Below are 19740 nucleotides of genomic sequence, written 5' to 3'. Positions count from 1 at the left end.
ATATATATATATATTTTGTTGTTTTCGTTTCATGTATAAACTTTTTCAAAATGTAAAAAACGTACATATGCTTAATTGTTGTTACATGTTGCTTTGGACTTAATGCTAAAATTAACTATTCCTTTGTGTTATTTTGTTTTTTTTTTTTTTTTTTTTGTGTTAACGCTATCAACATCCCATACAATCATTTCTACGAATGACATTTTAACTGCATGTTTTCGCGGCTCTAAGTCTAAAGTTGTTTTGAATTGAATTAAACTAGCACAGAAAATCGAATGAAATACGCTGTGTGGTTTGTGGCTGTGCAGTGTTTGGGGTGGGTGGGGCTTCACAAAAACACAGACACGCTCAATATTTTGTTTTAAACTAGACACGCGCAATAACAACAACGCTTAACCACGGCTCAAGTCGACTGGCCCTATAAACGTAATTTGTTTATATGTAAATTCTACTAAAGAACAGTTTAAGTTGCCAAGAAGAATGCGTGTAATATATAAGATAGAAAAAAAAAAGCCCAACACTACAATCTCCTTTCTCTGTTTTTTAGGTTTAAAGCGCCACCTCGTCACCGTTGCGCGTGCAGGCGCCGCCGCTGAGCTTCACCTGCTCCTGGCAATGCTGCTCGGCGCGCAGCTGCAGTTCGCGGCGTCGTTGTGCGGTTAGCGAGAGACTTGGACTGGCATCGCTGGCCGCGATGACTTTGGAAGTTGCTTGACTGTTTGGCTCGTAAAATATATCACGTGTTGATGTGCTTGGGCTTGTGGCAAAGTGTACTTGATGTTGTTGTGCTGGCTGCTGCTGCTGTTGCTGTTGTCAGACTATTTCATTCTTTGGCGTTGGCTCCGCAGATCCTGTGACAGCGCTGCCGTTGCTTAACGCCTGGTTACCACTGGCTGCGGCGGCGGCTTCTAGCAGCGAGCCGGCCTCAACATCGCCAGCCTGGCGTGCCGCATTGCGTTGGCGGCACATGTACGGCGAATTGGTGGGCGAGGGCAGTTGATTCTGTAAGTAGAGTTAGAGTTAAGTTGCTGAGCAAAAGCAAAAGCTAATTTCGAATTACCAATTTGTTGTTGTTCTGGCAGCAGGTGGCCTTCACGCAGCCCTCGTCCGTGGTGGGGCAGTCGAGGGCGCAGCAATCGGAGCCGCTCATGTTAATGCTCGAGGTGCCATCGGACATATTGCAGCCCTCAATCTCACTGAACTCCGGCTGTATGGTAGTCGAGTGTATGCCCTCATTGTGAAAGAACTCCTTGACCTTCTCGGCTATCTTCATATACTCCGACAAATTGCGACAACTACGGCGGATGACAAAATATCATTAGATAGCGGTATGGAATTATGCTGTCGACTGCTTCCACCCTACCGTATATGCGCGGAGGCAATGATGCGATCGCCGGCCAATTGCCAGACATGAAACTCGTGCACGGCCAGCACGCCGTCGACCTTCTCCAGAAGACGCTTCTGTATGGCATCCACCTGAATGTGCGTGGGCACCGTTTGCAGCAGAATAAGCGCAGATTCACGCAACAGCGGCCACACAGAGTGCAAGATGAGTGCCACTAGTACAATAGACAGAGCCGGATCAATGTACAAGCGATACTGCCAGTCGCTCTTCCAGACGACCAAAGCGCTGACCACGACAATGACGCTGCCCAGGGCATCGCTGAGCACGTGCAGAAAGGCGCCACGCATGTTCATCTGGCCGGGATCATGGCTGTGACCGTGACTGGACTTCTTCACCTGCTTCTCCTTCTGCTTCTCATAGGCATAATCGTTCTGCTCATCCTCGCCCTCGTCCATGTTGGCCAGCTCCGTGAGGCGGCTGTGATTGCGCGTCAGACCACCGCCATGCGAGTGTCCATGATGACCGCCGTGCTCTAAAGGTATTTCAATTGATTAAATGCTTGATAGACAATTAAGTGATATTAAGTATACGCACCATATAGCAGACACAGGCCAATCATATTGACCAGCAGACCCAGTATGCCCACAATAAGCAACAGCTCCGGTTTATGTATCGGCTCCTGCTCGATGAACCTATTGGAGAAAGTTGAAAAGTAAGTTGTGGGAGGAATAACATTTAGTTTAAACTTAACAGACTTGAGCTCTGTTAAGCCGACAACTGTAAGCAAATGGCGTGCTGTTGTTTATATTCAAATAATAATCGATTCACTTGTAACGAAGTAAGTCTTAATAAATAATGTTTTACATTTGTATATTTAGAGACTCTGATGAACGTAATGAGAACGCATTGAACGTAATGTTTACATTTAATATCCAGTTCTATTGATAAGCGCGGGCGTGTGCCATATCTTGGATTACCTTGTTATTGACAGAACAACATAAAGGAAAGTGAGAACATTTGTTAAGGTAAATACTGTTAGCAAATGAGACGCCGTTAACGACATTAATTTGTTCTAATTTGTGTAAATGACATGCAACCAAAGTGGACTGAACTGGTTTAAAATATTTGTAATCTTATTGCAGCGATTCCGGGTCTACTGCGCCCAGCTCCACAGCGCTAATCATAGCTATTTGAAGGCAAAGAAGAAGAGCTGGCACGTTTATACAATCGTCAGGCGTATAAAAACGCGCATCGTAAAGTGGCAAGAAATATGCATGCGGCATGCAAATGGAAACGCTGCGAATAACAAATGGCGAATATCGAAAAACGTAAATTAAAATAAAAGATAACAAAATAAACGACTGACTAACAACAACAACAACAGCAACAATAAATAAAATAAACAAAAACAAATTCAAGAAAATGTGAGCACACGAAACGGTGACAAGGCGAAACGTTCGGAATTGCGCGCTGGGTGTGCGAAGGCGTTGACCACGACAGCAGCTACACACACACACACACACACACACACACACACACTTAGAGAGAGACACACACAGGTACGTAATGGCACAGGTGCCTCACCTTTTGCAAGCCTCAATCGTGATGCTGAAGCAGAGCGCGACCAGAAACACCGCATTGACCAGAGCGCCCAGGACCTCGGCGCGCGCCCAGCCGAATGTGTTCTTTGACCATTTTTTGGGTGACATCTGTTTTGGATTGAGAATATGCATTAGTTATAGACACAATCAAAGCATATAGCAAAATATAGTGCGCACCTTAACTGACAGAAATGATATGACCAGGGCAGCTATATCGCCCAGCATGTGAAAGCTGTCCGCGACGAGAGCCATCGAATTGGTCACATAGCCGACTATGATTTCCACAAAGAAGAAGAACGCCGTCAGCCACATCATCGAGAGGAGGCGGCATTTTTTGCCCGAATATTTGGACATCTTGGAGAAACTGAAAGCAAGAAACGTACATTCAAATTTGCACAGGCATTTTGGAAGACGCCGAAGATATTTCGGGTAAATATATATATATATATATAAATTACTTAATATAGCTACAATAACTAGATTAGTATATATGCAGCGTGTATATGCTTAATCTTTGACTATATAGTTGCTTTCATTAAGTTTTATTTTACGTTCATTCACCTTTCGATTCAAAATTCGATTGAATTGTTTCTTCGGAAAATCGTTTGGCAACAAATTTGTTTGGCAAACAAATTAACAACAAATTGAATGCATTCAGTTGTCACAAGAACAAAAATAGAATAAAACTTTTACCTGAGATTTAATTGAATGAAAATGTAGATAAAATGGGAAAACAATTTAGGCAACGCTTGAATGCGCCCTGCAAATGGGCTTGGCCTGTTCCTGGCCTGTTTTTTGTTTTTAATGCTTGACTAGAGCTGGGGGCAGCTCTTTGGGCTCCGATTGATTGATTTGGGTAAACTTACGCAAAGAACTTCATTTGGGTGCAGGATTTCTGGAAGCACAGAAGCTGCCGCTGCCGCTGCGTTGGCTCTGCGTGTGGCTTATAGACTGTTATGTGCAAGCTTCAATTGTATGTATTATATATAGATATATATAATATATTATTACTAAGAAGCGGGCGTTGCAGCAGCAGCAGTTTTTTTTTTTTTTTTTTGTGTAAACATATACAAAAATTATACAAAACAATTTCAACTGAAACGAATGAAATACAAAGAACCCCGCGCGCACAGACGACAATAAACTTGTCGTCAAGCGGCAGGGTAACTCGGAGAGGGGTAGAGCTGGGGGTGGGTGGGGCTTGGCGTTGTGGAGGCAGGGCAAGGGCTGAAGCAGCAGGCTAGTTGTTTTTGTGCTGGTAGCTAAGAAAACAATTTGCGATCAGCCGTTGACTAAGCAACCAAACAAAGCAAGCAAAAGTGGATTCTGGCCGGCAGTAATCGACTGGCAGATACCCTGTACTTCAGTTGAGCTTTCCTTACGCGATGGAAGTTTCTGCCTGTGGTCCCTATTTATATGTCGACATTTCCTACTAACTTGACTAGTTAAAGGGAATAGTTTCAGCGCCCAAATCTGACACACACAGGGGTTTTTATAAATAAAGAAAGCTACTCCAAATAACTGACAAACATTTGCACAAGTAGGAAAACAATATACCCCTTTACCCAGTCTTTAATTTGCAGGCAAGCATTTGGGCAATGCATCATCTGCTGCACGCCAAAAAAAAAAAATACAAAATCCCCAACAACTAAAATTGATTTTACAATCTGCTCCGTAGTTTTTGCCCCGTCTTGTATCGGATTATCTCGGCACACGAGACGCGAAAAAAATATGTTAACTATTTTTAGTTGTTGTCTGATACATGCGATAGAACAATGAGTAACTCTTATCGCGTCTAATATTTGCTTTTATCGTGTTATCAGTTGGTGCTAAACGAGTAGATAAAAATCTGAAGTAGACAGCGCAGGCATTGCTAATGTTAGGCTTGTGCGCCGAAAAAAAGCTTAGTGAATGAACGAAGCTTAAATACACTTACTTATATAAGACATAATAGTGTATATATATATAGTATATTCCCCATTCAAGGCGCAGCCAGTTATCTGTTTGCTATGTTCATAAATCTCGCCGTTTTATCAACCTGACAACTTGCCTTTCGTTCAAAGCTTAAACTTGTTGCGAATTTTAACTCATCAAGAGCCCAGCCATTGCTAAAAGAGCTAACTGAAATGAACGATGTCTCTTAGATATAATCTAAGGAATACAACCAGAACCAGATATAAAACCCAACAAAGCTGAGCATAGTTTCTGTTTAGCCTGTTTAAGTACCTCGAGGTTCTATCAACACGATATTGCCCACAGCTTGCCATTAGCTCAAAGCTTAAACTTGTTGCGAATTTTAATACAACAAGCTACGATAGTGGGGCATAAATATAGTATTTGATTTGATAGTATACAGTTTAAGATCATAGTCTACGTATAAGCTTTTTAATATCAATAGTTTCTACATAAAAAATGTAGTATCTATATATAAGCTTCATAATATCCACAGCTATTGAAAAACTCAGATCTTTCAAGTGTCAAGCCAGCGTATAGACCTGTCGGCAGGCATATAAGCCCTACAGGCTAGTTGTGTCTGCATAAATTCATGACGCGTGATATATGAACATGATAATACCCTTTTGAAGAGTAACCGCAGGCAATTGCTTATCGGGTTCTGTTGGGTTGGTTGGTTGGAAACTGCGGAAAACTGCCAGTGGAGATTAGGCATACATAATTACTAAAATAAAAAAAAAACAATGTGATTACAATGTTGCCAGGCTAATTGTGCGATAAGTATGCTATTGTTATATATTTATAGATATATCCATATGTAAATATACATGTGCAAATATGTAAAGGTTAAAAAAAACTTTGATTTGCTTTAATATAAATTAGTCTCTAAGGTTCGTATTACTTAACAAAGTTGGCTCAGATTAATCAGATGAAAACTTTGTTTCTTCTTTAAAAAAGCTTGCACTTAAAGCATATTACTGTTGAGCATGCCCAGCTATGATATACCCCGTATAATGTTATAATGCATATAACTTTTTCGATTAGAGTTTAGTTTAGAGAAGCCAAGAGTTCAATTTCTCTAAGTCTCTCAAAGTTTTAAACTCCTTAAAAATAAACTATATAAATATATGCACAGAGTAAAAGAGAGCGAGAAATCGGTGTTGATATAGACAGATTTTTTGTGGTTTCACAGCCTGTGACATCGATTGGCTATAGATTTGAACACTTTCATTTTCAGCTATTGTTCAACGCAATATTTAACTATATTAAGTTATCACTAAGGTAATGGCAAGCAGCTCTCACCTGCGCCTTGGACCTGCGAGGGTCCAACGGACATGGCTTTAACTGATAGCACCAGTCTGTTAAGCCTTTGAGCCACTGTCCGATAGCGACGCTGACAAAATATTCGATGCGGACGTGTCTGGCAAGCCAAAAAGGGGTAGCTCAACTAGCCGACGATCAACGGGCAGCAACATGGCCAAGTTAACAGAGAGAAGACAGCTAAACACCCTAAGCCAAAGTAGAAAGAGCGGGCTGAGGGGGGAGCAGGGGAAAGGGCAGCTACTACTAACACATTTAGTGTGGCGTCCATTGATGAAATCGACATTTCACATACTTAGCTCTCGCATTCGACTTCATGGTTATGTCAGAGCCCAAACGAATGAGCTATTTTTTTGTTTTTATTTGTTGGCACGTGATTGTTTTAACCAAACACGAAATGTTCAGAATCGGAGCTTCAGAAACACATGTAATATGCGTATAATAGAAAAATAGTAATTACTAAATTCAAACTGCACTTGACCATGGCCAAAAACGTAGCCCTCAAGTGTCAGCCACGTGCTGCCAGCTAAATTGTAACATTCCGATAAATATATATATATATATACTATATAGTATAGCTAGTCAAATCCAATGTCATTTCGAAGCGCTCATATTTATTATTTTTATGAATTTCCGGCTGCACTGCGCTTTGTTTGGCTAAGCACAAGGATAAATTCGTTCGAAATACGTTTTTATGCCCTTTCCAGTGGGTACTTTAGTTATGTCATTGAGCTAAGTTAGCATTTGCGAGCTTTGATTTGCTTCGAACTACTTTAATAAATAATATTATATATGTATGTGTATATGTGTGTATGTGTGTATGTATGTATGTGGGCGTGTGTGTTAGTGTTTCCATGCATGTATGAATGCATTTATGTATATATGTATGAATGCGTGTTTGTTTTCTAAGACCAAACTTATTTTTCGCTGTGCTGCAAATTTAAATAAAACGTATTTTTACCAAGTGCTCTACTCCTCGATTCTCAAGAATTTAAGTAGGCTCTGTAGTTTTCATGCTTAGCTAGAAGTGTTGTGCCTTTTTTTTTTTTTTTTTTTGGTATTTTTGCGGTTTGTACATAACTATTTACGTATATTTGTATGTGTGTGTGTGCATGTATGTATGTATGCATGTATGTATGTATGTATGCATGTATGTATGTATGTATGCATGTATGTATGTATGTATGCATGCATGTATGTATGCATGTATGTATGTATGCATGTATGTATGTATGTATGTATGCATGTATGTATGTATGCATGCATGTTTGCATATATGCAAACAAACATGCATACATATATATATGTACAAACATACATGTATATATAAGGAGACATGCACAATAATATATGTATGCATGCACATATTTATATGTACAAAAATGCTTACAGACATACATGCATGTAAAAATGAGTAGGTATGTACACATGTATTTGTGCATGTACGTAGATATCCTACATGTATTCATACATGTACGAATGCATGCACGCATGTACGAATGCATGCACGCATGTACGAATGCATGCACGCATGTACGAATGCATGCACGCATGTACGAATGCATGCACGCACGTACAAATGCATGCATGCATGTTTACATATGTATATACAAAACAAACATGCATACATGTATGTACAAATATATATGCAAACCCAAAACAGCTCAACAAATCTGTGAATCGAATTTCAACCGAGGAATCTTTAAAAATGAGCTAAAGGTCGATCGGATGGTAGACAAAAAGGTTGCATACAAACGTTTTTCGCAATTTTTCCACACATGCGGGTGGAATTTTCCTACAGTGAAAAGTTCTGCTTCCTAGCTAACACATGCCCTTTGTACTGAAAGTATTGATAATCGTAGATATTTTCACATTCAGATTACGGGCTAAACTTGATATCCACCTGAAGTTGTCATCTGCCAAAACATGGTTAGATGAATGTAAAGGTTGTTTCTGCTTTAAGACTGAGTCCTCCTCAAACGTTTTCATTTAGATAGAGAGTTCCGGGTTTGAATTAAACTCGGTATTTAATGTGTATATATTTTTATATATGTATGTGTACTTCAATCTATAGCTATACAAATAAATATCTGTAGCACGTGATGTGCCTACGCATTTATTACGACAATTAAACATGCAGAGCACATGCAAATGCTGCACACACACATTTGCATATGCTCATACATGTAAAACACACACACACACACACGCACATCTGTGATTTAAGCCGAGCCGCGCCGGGTCACAATTGGGTTACAATATTCTAGGTCATGTTGCTTAATTGGCCGCTCTGCATTTGCATGTGTGTGTGTATGTGTGTTTGTGTGTGTGCATGTGTGTTTGTATGCGTTAACTGACTTTCGTACATGTTGAACTTTTGGCATATGCCATGTTGACTTTATGCCCTTTAGACACTGCCTCCGCCCGCCCCTATCCCTTCGTATTTATTGTGGCAACATTTGATATGCCTCTTGGCAACCTGACCAGCATAATCTGCTCTGCGATAAGAACTGTTTTTTTTTGTTTTTTTGTTTTTGGGTTTGTAGAGCTCAAGACATGACCTATAAAAAATCAGTTGATTTGGCTTTATCAACGGATTGCGCCTCGATGCTGGTTTGATAAGTAATTAAGAAGCAGCATTATCTATATATATAAGTATAGAATGTTATTAAGTAAGGATTCTAGATGATATAATTATTGGCAATTGATTATAATTGTATACGGATAATCTATAAGATCGCTAAAACCAGCATTATATATAATCTATCATATTATCATTGAGTATTGTTTAGTTGTAAGTGAGCAAACTAATGTATCAGCAAGTCAAGTGACCATGGAGGACATTTAATATTTAAAGTACGCCTGTTGACTCTATATAAATCTGATAGATACATATACTGAACTGAATAGAATATTTAGCTAATCGAAGGTCTTGATAACTGATAACAGAGCAAACAAAGTGAACATAGATCCACAAATGATTGTTAGATACGAATACTGACCATGGGGACCACACATAAATATACACCCTTTGTTATATTTTATAGACCATAAAGCACCTCGTATACGTGTAATAAACCTATGCAACTATTAATAGGATGCATTCGTTAGGATCTAAGGAACCATGGAGGACTCCTTAAACGTGTAAAGCACCATGTAGGACACATACATAATGCATTTGTTATGTTCAAGAGATCATGAAGGATTACATTTGATATGCTTCCAAGTGACCATGGAGGGCATTTATACGCTGCTTAATAGTATTACAGGCCAGTGCAAGCTAGGATCAGTTATTAGGGATTATAATATAATAGAACGGAGACGCAACGAGCTGGAAACCAAAGCCCTTTCGTTTAATTTGACTGCAAATCCTGCTGCCACTCCAATAAATCGTTTGCTCGTGCAACATATTTGGTGTGCTGCCAGGGCAATAAGCTGGCACGACAATAAAAAGCGAATCAAATAATTACTTTAATTACAAAATTGCAAAATTACAAACCAACAGTGGCGGAAATTGTGCCGCCAACAATACTTTTTTATATACAATTTTTCTTCTTTTTTTTTTACAAAAACAAAAAGCAAAGAAGCGCCATCAACTACGCGGCTGACAATTAACCCGTTTTTCCTTCGCTGCAGCGCGGAAAAGCGCAAAAGGCTCACAAAAAAAAAATATACATATATATATATGGGAGACAACTGAAGAGTGGCGAAAGGAAGGGAGTGGGGTGTTGCACAAAAGTGGGGCAGGTAAATGAGTTTTGATTTATTTATGCAAATTCTGTGTTGCAGGCACAAAGCGAGAGAGAGAGAGAGAGAGAGGGATGTATGGTAGGGGGGTACAAGCGGGCGTGGCATTGGATGAATACACAATCAAACCTGCTGACCCAATTCGCACTAGAGTAGCCAAATGGTTCCCGTCAACAGCAACAACTCATTGCAATGACAGCCAAAAGCTTGCAAGTTGCAACGACACTTGTATCATATATACACATATCTTTGTACATCCTTCTTATAAGTCAAGGTTCTGATTCTCCATAGAATTGGAAGATATGTAAGGACCCAAACAGTTTACAGATTGTGCTGACAATATCTGTTAACAATAGCTGTTAGCAATAGCTGTTAGCAATAGCTTTTAACACTAGCTGTTAAGAAAAGCTGTTAGCACAAGCTGTTAGCAACAGCTTTTAACAATAGAACCAAGTATGCTTTACATTCGAAAAACTTTACCAGCTGTGCTGAGAATTTCTGAAAATAACTTATTTTTACTTACTGCTCTACTATGCGATTCTCATGAACTCAATCTTTAAAGGTTTTCATGTTTTGGTTATAATATATTCATATTTATTTTCACATAAACAAAGTTGTGGTATCAATTAATGGTTATACTCTCACCTCTCTCTCTCCCCCTCTCTTGTATTCCTCTTTCTTCTAATCCGCTGTCTACTTACTTTGTTATTTCAGAGATGAAAGCAAATAGCAATAAACGAAACACACTGGGGATTAGTTATTTCTGGATGCACATTTGTGGGTAAGTATACGTTTAAATTAATTAATATTATAAGTTAGGACATAAGTAAGACCACACTTTCGAGACTTTCACTTTATTTTATGGGAGCTGCTCGAGAACTAATGTGAATATTATCAGAGTCTGATTAGCTGGCGCTTATCTGGTGAAACTAATTGCGTGTAATACCGAGCTGTGCGAAAGGAAACCTAACCCAGTTAGTTTTGTCATAAATCTACACTCGTTTATGGTCGCTGGCAAACATAACCCAGTTCTAGTTTCACGTAGAGAGCGCTGATTATTGGGTTCGGGGTCTATACATATGTGTTTACCTACATCCAATCAAATGTTGGCCCCAGACGAATCGGTCGTATCAAATATTTAAGTAGCGCCAATATTTATGAGCAAAGCGAAACAGATTTATAAATAAACGAAATCATATTTGCCGCCAAATTTAATTAACACGTATTGATTTTTTTGCACTCGATGTCACTCAATTATATTGGAATAATTGACAAAGCAGAAAAAGCCACAAAGGGGCTTGAATATGGAGCATGACCTTTAAAGAGAGCTCCCACAAATGTCACGCGGCGCAGCATCCGAGAATGTTAACTAATGAAAATTAAGCAAAGTCAACGAATTGGAAAGAGCTTTAGTTAGATTTTAAAGAAATTCTCTGGAAAGGAAAAGGCACAAAGATCAAATTATGGATGATAATGGACAAAGCTAAACAAGTTGAAGAGCAAGAACAAAGCTTAAGCTCAAGCAGTTGAATTAATAGATAAAACATTAAAATGTTTATTCAACTATGGAATTAATCTGAAAAGAATATTTACTCCAGACTCGACTGTTCGAGAATCTATATACTTTATGGGATCGCAGATATCTTCAATTCCAACCCACATACGAAACAAAAAGGAAGCTAGCGTAAATCACACGCTATAAAAGTTACCCACAACCAGAATTAAATCGTTAAGTGAGTCAGAATTATTTCTGATAAAGAGTCATGCTTACGATAATGACTAAGATGCCGAGGGACTGAGCTTCGATCGGATGTGCCAAGCAGAACCGGTTGCTGAAGCCGGCACAAGTACACAAAAAAAAAAAAAAAAAAAAAACGGCAGGAAAAACAAATCCAACAAGATGCCCGCCCTGCTCAGGTAAATACATATGTAGATAAGCTGGAAGGGGTGGGCCTTTGCGGGGAAAACAAGCGGCTGGCGAGTAGTTTTTCACGAATGTCAACAACTATTGAGACGCATGGAAAATGCCTCATATGGGCCTGTCTACCTGTGCCCAAATGGGCGTGTGCGCGCAGTTCGCTGACCCAATAAAACAACAACAACAGCAACAGCAAGTGCTTGAAAGGGCGTGCGGGTCGAGACATGTTCGCACAGGTTTCCTTTGACTTGGCTCGTTTTGGCATTTGTATTAGTTCTTTGTGTGTATTTGTGTTTTGTCAACAAACATGTGCTGAGAAGTGTTGCCCAAGTTTACGAAACCTGCTAGTTCAAAGGCTAACTCCAATAGTTCTTAATCTAGCTATTAAAAAGCTAAAAAGCCATAAATAAAACCCAAATTGGCCACGTTAAAGGAACTTGAAATAAAGTTGGCTTAAAGGCTAAATCGAATAGTTCTTAAGCTAGCTATTAAAAAGCTAAAAAGCCATAAGCAAAATACGAATGGGCAGCACTGTTAGCTTTGCACATCAATTTCACGATTTTGATTTCATTCCGATTCTTTGTGTGAGTGAGAGAGGGGGAGGCTAGGAATAGACAGCGGGCGAGTGAGTGAACTTACCGAACTTTAAAAGCTGCCGGCACCTTTTCTTTATTTTTTTTTTGTTAATCTGTTCAATTGCTGAGGTTCAGCGCGACTGTTAATGTCCGACGACGTTGGCCGCAGGAAGAGCGGCTGTGATTTAGATCTATGAACACAAAGTGTAATTGCTTATTTATGACATGGTTTGCACTCTTAAAGTCTTCGGCAAAATTCATTGCGACACAATAGGGCTGCCGTTTCGTATGTGTGTGTGTGTGTGTGTGCGTGTGGCGCTCTCGACATATACATGCACACATGCATATACATGTGCAGCTATGATAAAAACAAAGCGAGAGCCGATAAGTTGACGTCGATAAGTAATTTGTAACGCGTGCAAAAAGTTGGTGCTTCAGCAAAACTAAATACAAATCTATAAACAATGTGCAGATTTAAGAGAAATATGTGCGGTGTGCAGTTATCTTGTTAAATAGCACGCTACACTCAAAATTCCTGCACTCTTTTGGACTGGTGGGTGGCGCACGGCACGCCTGATTTATGTGCAACACATATACATACATGCATGCATATGTATGTATGTATGTATATATTGTTAACAGTGAACAACTTAATGACATCGCTACACGTTAACACACACACACACATACACACACACGACACGCTCACAGTGAGCAATACACCCAGCATTTTGGACAACATTCGCCAGCAAATTAACACTTCTGCACTCAGCACGTGCACTTGCCAATATGTGTCAATTGCTTTTATTTCAAACTTCGCATTACCAATTTTTTATTTATTTATTTTATTTTGCTTCCGACACTGAACTGCGAGCACCCTGCACTTGCGACTTTATTAAAATTTTCAAGACGACTAACTGCGCTGACCGAAACTGCCAAAGCCGAAAATACCAGCTACTTTCAGCAGTGTGACCAAACTTGATTTTTGTTAAAGCATGCTATGTGATGCCTGCAGTAATGATTTACGGCTGTTCAGCGATATATCGATATATTTGGTAAGCATTCGTGACTGAACATGTCGAGTGCAACGGACGCACCAAAATAGCGAGCAACGAGTGCGACAAAAGTATAAAATGAAAAAAAAAAATGAACAGTAGAAGAAAGTCACCAACTAAATTCAAGATAGCATTATATCTTTGGCTTCGCATCTGCAGTATATATTGTCACAGCAGAGTTACAAAAGGCTAATCCAAACGTTCAAAACTTGATCATTTAATTTTTAAAAACTAATTTACCTGAATATTCTGTAGGCAGCTATTTAGATCGCGTTAAAATGAAGACCGACTGATCAAGAATTTATATATGTATACACATATTATCGATTTGAAGTGCCATAAACATACAATAAAATCAAAGTAATTTACGAATTACCGTAGAACATAGAAACTTCGAGTTAAATCAGCCATATTATGTGCGCTAACCGGGTATACATAACGATACAATTTCGTTTGAAAGCTCAGAATTGAACGGACCATGAAATCTATAAGCCAAATACACAATTTGTATTAAGATTAAGAATATTCATTAGGTACTAAACACATTCATATACACTGATCCATATGCTATGCACAATTCAGACATTTTCAGGGAAACACCCTACTTTGACACTAAAAGTTCATGACTGTACTCGTTACTTTACGAGTAGCGAGTAACCAGCGCGGGCAATTTAAATTCGGAATAAAAGTACATAACGTATTTTCAGATCCAGTTCAGGGCGCGAGTCGTGTTTTCTTTGGTCATTCAAGCAAAAAAATGTTTAAGCAACAAATTTAATCATTTTTAACTTGATAACTGATAATCATATCGAAATCAACAAATAATTCAATGTAAATAGAAGCTTGAAGGGAACATTTATATAGAATAAACTGGATATATTTATTTTCTGGAGGGTTTTCAAATTGTAGCTCTCCTGCGAAAACTAATGCTTGGTTTATTTATTTTTGTCAAAATTCTGTCGTTCAGATATAAGGGAATTAAACCAGTTGAATATCCCGCCGATTCCATTAAATACTCATAATAATTCTCTTTTGTACTTAAGCACTATAAACTTTATTAAAATATATTTATATAAATTGCTTGCGCTTATAAATAAAATTTTACGCTTGGAGTTAAAACAACATGTTGGTATTATGCATGTCTGCTTACGTTCTAAGACAAATAAATATATGTATGTTTGCATATATATATATATTATGCAGATATTTTTCATTTAAACGCTTACGCGTGCGTTCTAGAATCTACAAAGAATTGAGCAACAATTTGCATGAAAAGCGAAAACATTTAAAGTACACAGTTTATGCAAATTATCATTTAGTTATATACTAGCTTTGATTGAGACAGTGATGAGAGAGAGTATAGGAGAAAGGGGGAGAGTGTTGGATTTGGGGCATGAGTTGAGCATGCCACCAAAAATGCATGCGTGCAACTGCCGCCTTGGCCTAGCTCTCCCAGACTTCGTCGCGCTGTTTGGCAGCTAAAAGTTTCCGTTCTGTGTAGCAAAAAGACAAGGATAAATAAATAGTTCGGATGATTAAAGGGAGTCTTAAATACACACCTTTGGCTTCGCGTAGCACACGCCTTTCGTTCTCCCGCTCCTCCGGTGCTGTGGGCAGCTTAACACCCAAAGCGCCGGATACCAATCGACGCGCCAGCGCCGTACAAGTCTCTGGTCGTTGGCGATATGGCTGCAACGAGGTGGCACCCGCCTTTTTTGCCTTAAGACGTGATTCCAGGGTGGCCTCGGCTAGGGGTTTCAATTTGACAAATGGATGGCCCATGGTCAGTACCTCAGCAGCTGTCAAATGTCGATGCGTTAGATATACATTGAAATGGACAGGAATCGTGCTACTCACCAATGCGAGAGCTGCTAAAGACGGCCAGAGCATGTGTATCATCCACCCACTTGATGTCGAAGCCGGCGCTTTTGTACTGTGAGAAAAGCATTAGCAAATCCGGAGTCTTGAATTCAACAGGAAAATTCGAGATTTCCAGCACATGCGGAAACTCCTCCTCATTCAAAAGTGATTGTTTTATATGGTAGACCTGGCGCAAACAGTAAACAAGCAAATAATTAATACAGTCTGTAGCAATAAAGGGCAGCATTTACTCACGCTATAGTCCATTTTGGGCAGTTCGATTTTGCACTTGCCCACCGATTCGGTGAGCTCTTGCAGAATTTTTGGATTCAGACAGTCGCCGTTCTCATCAAACATATTCTCCCAATCATCTTCGTTTTCCTCATCATCATCCTCGGTGGTGCTGTCGGCAGGTAGTGTAATGGATGCCTGGGTTGCCGTTGTGGCAGCCGTAGCTGTTGCGGCAGCAGCGATGCTGTTCTTGGGCGATCCTTCAATCATTTCGGGTATCTCTAGCACGTCCGACACAAAGGTCTGCTTCATAATGCGACGGTTGCTACGATTGATTTCCTACACGAAAATACAATTAATTAAAGTTTATATAAAATATAAATAAATAAAGTAAGTCTACCTTAGAGGCTCGCTGCAGCTCGCGCACATCGTTATCACATTTGTTGGCATCCTCAGTCGTTGGCGCATTGTGGGCTCTCGGCAGCGCCGCATCCTCGATGCGCAGCGAATGCTGTTGCTGTTTGCCATTGCTGTGGCTTTTGCCCGTCTTTGTCCGCTGGGCGCCGCCCATTGTCTGCAAATGGGAATGGATTAGCTAGCTGGGCGACAATAATATTAAGCATTGGCTAAGCACCTCCTTATCACAGTTGCTATCCGGCGGTGGTGCTGACGTTGTAACCTGGTTGTTGGCTTGGTTTTCGCTAGGCGCAATCACAAGCAGCGTATCTGGCTCAATTGTTTTGCCAACTGTTTTCTTGGCTCGCTCTCTGCGCGATCTCGACTTCTTGGGTTTTGCCTGATTACCGTTGCCGTCGTCTGGCTTTGACGAGTTTGTATTTACAACTGGCATATCCAATGGCTGAGGCAGCTGTTGTGGATTGCACGTAGCCGATGTTGGCGCTGCCACTACTGCTCCGCTGGGCGTCGGCGTCGGCATCGGCATCGGTGCTGGCATTGTTGTTGTTGTTGTTGTTGTTGTTGGCGGCGTTGTCTGACTGCGTCGTGCCCTTGGCACATAAACGGCACGATCGGGACGTCGTTCACGGCGCGTTGCTGCTGCAGCAGCGCTAGCTTGTTGCTCTCTGCGAAACATATGATCAAAACAGAAGCGACAAAAAATCGAAAGGTGCGCGATTAACACAACAGAATTTCGTAAAAACAGTTAAACCGTGCAAGCGCCTTACAAAGAATTGCAAAACAAAAATGCAATTATCAATTATCAAAACTTGATTATAAATAACGTTTGCAAACACTAAATTGATTTATGAACATATACAATTTATGTTTACTTTGTGCACAGATGCTTAGGCTGCTAGGTTTTTAATTTATGATCGTTATATTCGTGTCTACCCACCTTGATGGCGATGCCTTGCGAGCGGCTGAGGTAGTTGTCGATATAATTGATGTTGTTGTTGTTGTTGTTGCTGCTGCAGACTCTGCAAGGGTTTCGTTCGTTGCAGCTGGTGCTGATGCGTCCTCGCTGCTGTTGTGTCTGAGCGCGGGTGGCCTGTAGAGATCCACAGAGTTCGATTTACTTACTGAGTGCGCAAAAAGAGCAAAGAGAAAGGAATACAAAATAAGAAACATTAGCAAATGTTAACAGGCATATATCAGGTGTAGCAACGCGTTTGGCAAAAGGCATGTACAAACATACACACACATTTAAAATCCACTAATGTTGACCCAATTTTACGTTGATTCGCTTTGTGCGCTGCTTCGTGAATGTCAACACGGTTCGCTCAGACGAGGCGCAACAAGTGAGCGAGCGCGCGTGCGAGTGAGCGAGAGAGCAGGCATACAAGAGCTGAGAGCGGAGAGTGTGATGCAACCAAAAAGCTGCTCGCGAAAGAGGGCGACCTTGAATAAGCTGCGTGACCCGAACAAACAAACGAACTGGCGCCCCTACGTTCGCCGGCGTGTTTGGCTTTATTTTTAGTCGTTTGCACATACATAATTAATGGGTTTTTTTGTTAATTTTTTTTTATATATTTTTTTTTTGCACTTTATCTTTGTTTTTGCTTTGTTTTTTTGCAAATATTTTTAAGCTTGCCAACTTTGTATGCATATGGGTATGTTATATATGTATGTACATTTAAGTCGTGGTATTCCGTCAGGTGCGTCCATTTATTTATTTAACAATAATAAAAAAAAAACCTGTAACAAATAATAATGAAATATCACAGTGATATTTTACAACATTGCTGTTTAGAATTCAATTACTAATTTTCCTAGATATTAGCAACAATTGAATATACGGAATACCACTATTATCTTATCTTCATACCACTACTTACAAGGTGTTTCGCTGATATGCTTCTTAACGCCCATTTTACACAGTTCCGTTACGCGTTTTCTGCTGGCGCTGCTACTTCTACCGTTGCTTCGCCAGCTCTTTACTGGCTGTTGCTGTTGCTGCTGTTGTTGCTGTTCCTGTTTACGGCTGTCAACAACAGTTAGATTGTTAGCTTAAGCTGTATTAGTATGGGTGCGCTACTCACGCCTCGAATCCGTGCGGATCAATAAGCTGATTTCGAAAACAGACGACTGTGCGTCGATGCGGGCCTTGACCCACGGAAAACGTCAAAAGATCGTATTGCTGCCGATAGTTCTCACATGTTTGATGTATGAGATAACGGCGATAATTGTTCACAGGTGGAAAGAGCAGCACTCTGGAAAATAAAGAGGCCAAATCATGTTAGCTTCGTGAGTACTGAGCGATATATGCGATGAATGTCTCTGTGTGTGTGTGTGTGTGTGTGTGTCACTCTTTCGCTCACTTTGTTCCGCTCTATCTCTTTCTGACTTTACTGCTAACAGGTTGTTAAGAGCTTGAGAAGACAAGCAAGAAGAAGCACGCAAAGCCAGACTTGTAAATGATTTCTTACGCAACAGACACAACCGCGCAATGTAATAATAACGTGCATCTAATAAAAATAATAATAACAGCAATAGCATATAAAATACACCAACATACAAATATTACACGAACAAGCTGCTAAGGTTTGCGCGTCGATGTTGTTGATTGCACGGCAATTAATTGTTTATTAAACGCGTCGTGCATTTTAAACGGCACAAAAACCGTGTTACCAGCTCCAAACGCAAACGATGCAATGCGGAAAGCAAAGTTGCATGCAACGTTACCGATGTTGTTGTTGTTTTTGTTGCTGTTGTTGTTGTTGTGGGGCAGCTGGGAAAACTCGAAATTGTGGCATTTGCAAACCGGTAGTATTGCATCGAGGCCCCACAATTTGCAGGCATACATTTCAGTGCATTGTTGTTGTTGCACATTTCCGCGTTGTTACAGACACAATTGGGGAAAGAGCTGGGGCAGGGTTGGATATCAGGAGTCTAGTGTCACACACGGAGTTGTATTATTTTTGTTGATTATGTTGCTGCTGGCGCGCAACCAGCTGCTGCCGTACACGACCGAAGCCTATTCACACCACAGACACAATGGCACGCACACACGTTCGCATGTATACATAATATACACCCACACATGTTCGTGTGTCAGAGAAGTTCTAAGAGCTCTTACCCACTGCTCAGGCGCTTTTTTAAAAACAATTCAATATCGATTCCAACATTATAAACAAATTCCTGATCGATCAAGCTTAAACTAGCTGTGAACGTGGTTTTTCGTTCGCCGTTCTCCAGCTTTTTATTAAATATGCGACAATGTCGCCACACATAAATACAGTTTAGAACTTTTTTCACGTTTCACGAAGGCAGTGTGTCCACATCAACTGATTATTTATGCATCGTTCATCGATATAGACTATCTGTAAGGGGTTTGATACGATAGTATTGTCGCGATACTTACAGATATGAAATCAACTATCGATAGCTGTGCAACAAATAACAAGCTAGCCAAAATGTGCTAAAAATCCCTAAAAATCAAGGAAATAATTTAACATTTTCAATTTAACTCGTTTAACCATGCATTTTTCATTGGCTTGCAGCTTAACTCCGTGGTAAGCAACGTCATTTCGTCCCTATACTCCTAAGGTCAATCACAGAGTTTCTCGTACAACTGGATAAGTCAACACATAGCTTATATAATTTCAAATAAATGCATACACATTTAGCACAAAAGTGCAGTACACATGCACTTTCCATGCAAACAAAAAACGTAAAC

The 19740-nt window shown here is 40.1% G+C and overlaps 2 protein-coding genes and 1 long non-coding RNA gene across 4 annotated transcripts; 1 reads left to right on the top strand and 2 right to left on the bottom strand.

Annotated features, from left to right (window-relative positions):
• Positions 1-122: 122 nt before the first annotated feature.
• On the bottom strand, positions 123-13422 carry ZnT63C (zinc transporter 63C). 2 transcript variants are annotated; one of them, XM_032434578.2, is made up of 7 exons: positions 3813-3879; positions 3124-3310; positions 2930-3054; positions 1940-2037; positions 1364-1877; positions 1061-1295; positions 123-1002 (listed from the first exon to the last, which is right to left on the bottom strand). In XM_032434578.2, the coding sequence occupies exons 1-7, from the start codon at positions 3824-3826 to the stop codon at positions 814-816; spliced, it is 1362 nt and encodes a 453-aa protein (XP_032290469.2). In that variant the 5' UTR covers positions 3827-3879; the 3' UTR covers positions 123-813. The 2 variants fall into 2 exon arrangements, with proteins under 2 accessions (XP_032290469.2, XP_032290470.1); XM_032434579.2 differs by lacking the exons at positions 2930-3054; positions 3124-3310; positions 3813-3879 and adding exons at positions 12524-12650; positions 13285-13422.
• On the top strand, positions 1951-11131 carry LOC116650572 (uncharacterized). Its single transcript, XR_004303576.2, has 4 exons — positions 1951-2057; positions 2224-2370; positions 2488-3375; positions 10681-11131. It is a non-coding gene; the product is annotated as an uncharacterized lncRNA (long non-coding RNA).
• Positions 13423-14798: 1376 nt separating the features above from the next.
• Positions 14799-19342, bottom strand: LOC6622293 (coiled-coil domain-containing protein R3HCC1L). Its single transcript, XM_002047204.4, has 10 exons — positions 19141-19342; positions 18104-18274; positions 17900-18045; positions 16960-17143; positions 16240-16687; positions 16006-16179; positions 15630-15944; positions 15372-15561; positions 15074-15313; positions 14799-15007 (listed from the first exon to the last, which is right to left on the bottom strand). The coding sequence occupies exons 3-10, from the start codon at positions 17931-17933 to the stop codon at positions 14958-14960; spliced, it is 1635 nt and encodes a 544-aa protein (XP_002047240.2). The 5' UTR covers positions 17934-18045; positions 18104-18274; positions 19141-19342; the 3' UTR covers positions 14799-14957.
• Between the last annotated feature and the right edge of the window lie 398 nt (positions 19343-19740).

The sequence above is a fragment of the Drosophila virilis genome, chromosome 3 (genome assembly GCF_030788295.1).
Source record: "Drosophila virilis strain 15010-1051.87 chromosome 3, Dvir_AGI_RSII-ME, whole genome shotgun sequence".
NCBI classification, from domain to species: Eukaryota; Metazoa; Arthropoda; class Insecta; order Diptera; family Drosophilidae; genus Drosophila; species Drosophila virilis.
The sequence above is the reverse complement of the archived record's forward strand: the minus strand, read 5'-3'. Positions and strand labels throughout refer to the sequence as shown.

Coding starts and splice junctions, on each gene's coding strand:
- LOC6622293 (XM_002047204.4), bottom strand. CDS start 17,933: ATGGGCGTTAAGAAGCATATCAGCGAAACACCTT. Junction 15,945..16,005: donor AGCTGCAGCGAGCCTCTAAG/GTAGACTTACTT, acceptor ATTTTCGTGTAG/GAAATCAATCGTAGCAACCG. Junction 15,562..15,629: donor TGCCCAAAATGGACTATAGC/GTGAGTAAATGC, acceptor TGTTTGCGCCAG/GTCTACCATATAAAACAATC.
- ZnT63C (XM_032434578.2), bottom strand. Junction 2,038..2,929: donor ACGATTGAGGCTTGCAAAAG/GTGAGGCACCTG, acceptor TTTCTCCAATAG/GTTCATCGAGCAGGAGCCGA. Junction 1,878..1,939: donor TGGCCTGTGTCTGCTATATG/GTGCGTATACTT, acceptor AAATACCTTTAG/AGCACGGCGGTCATCATGGA.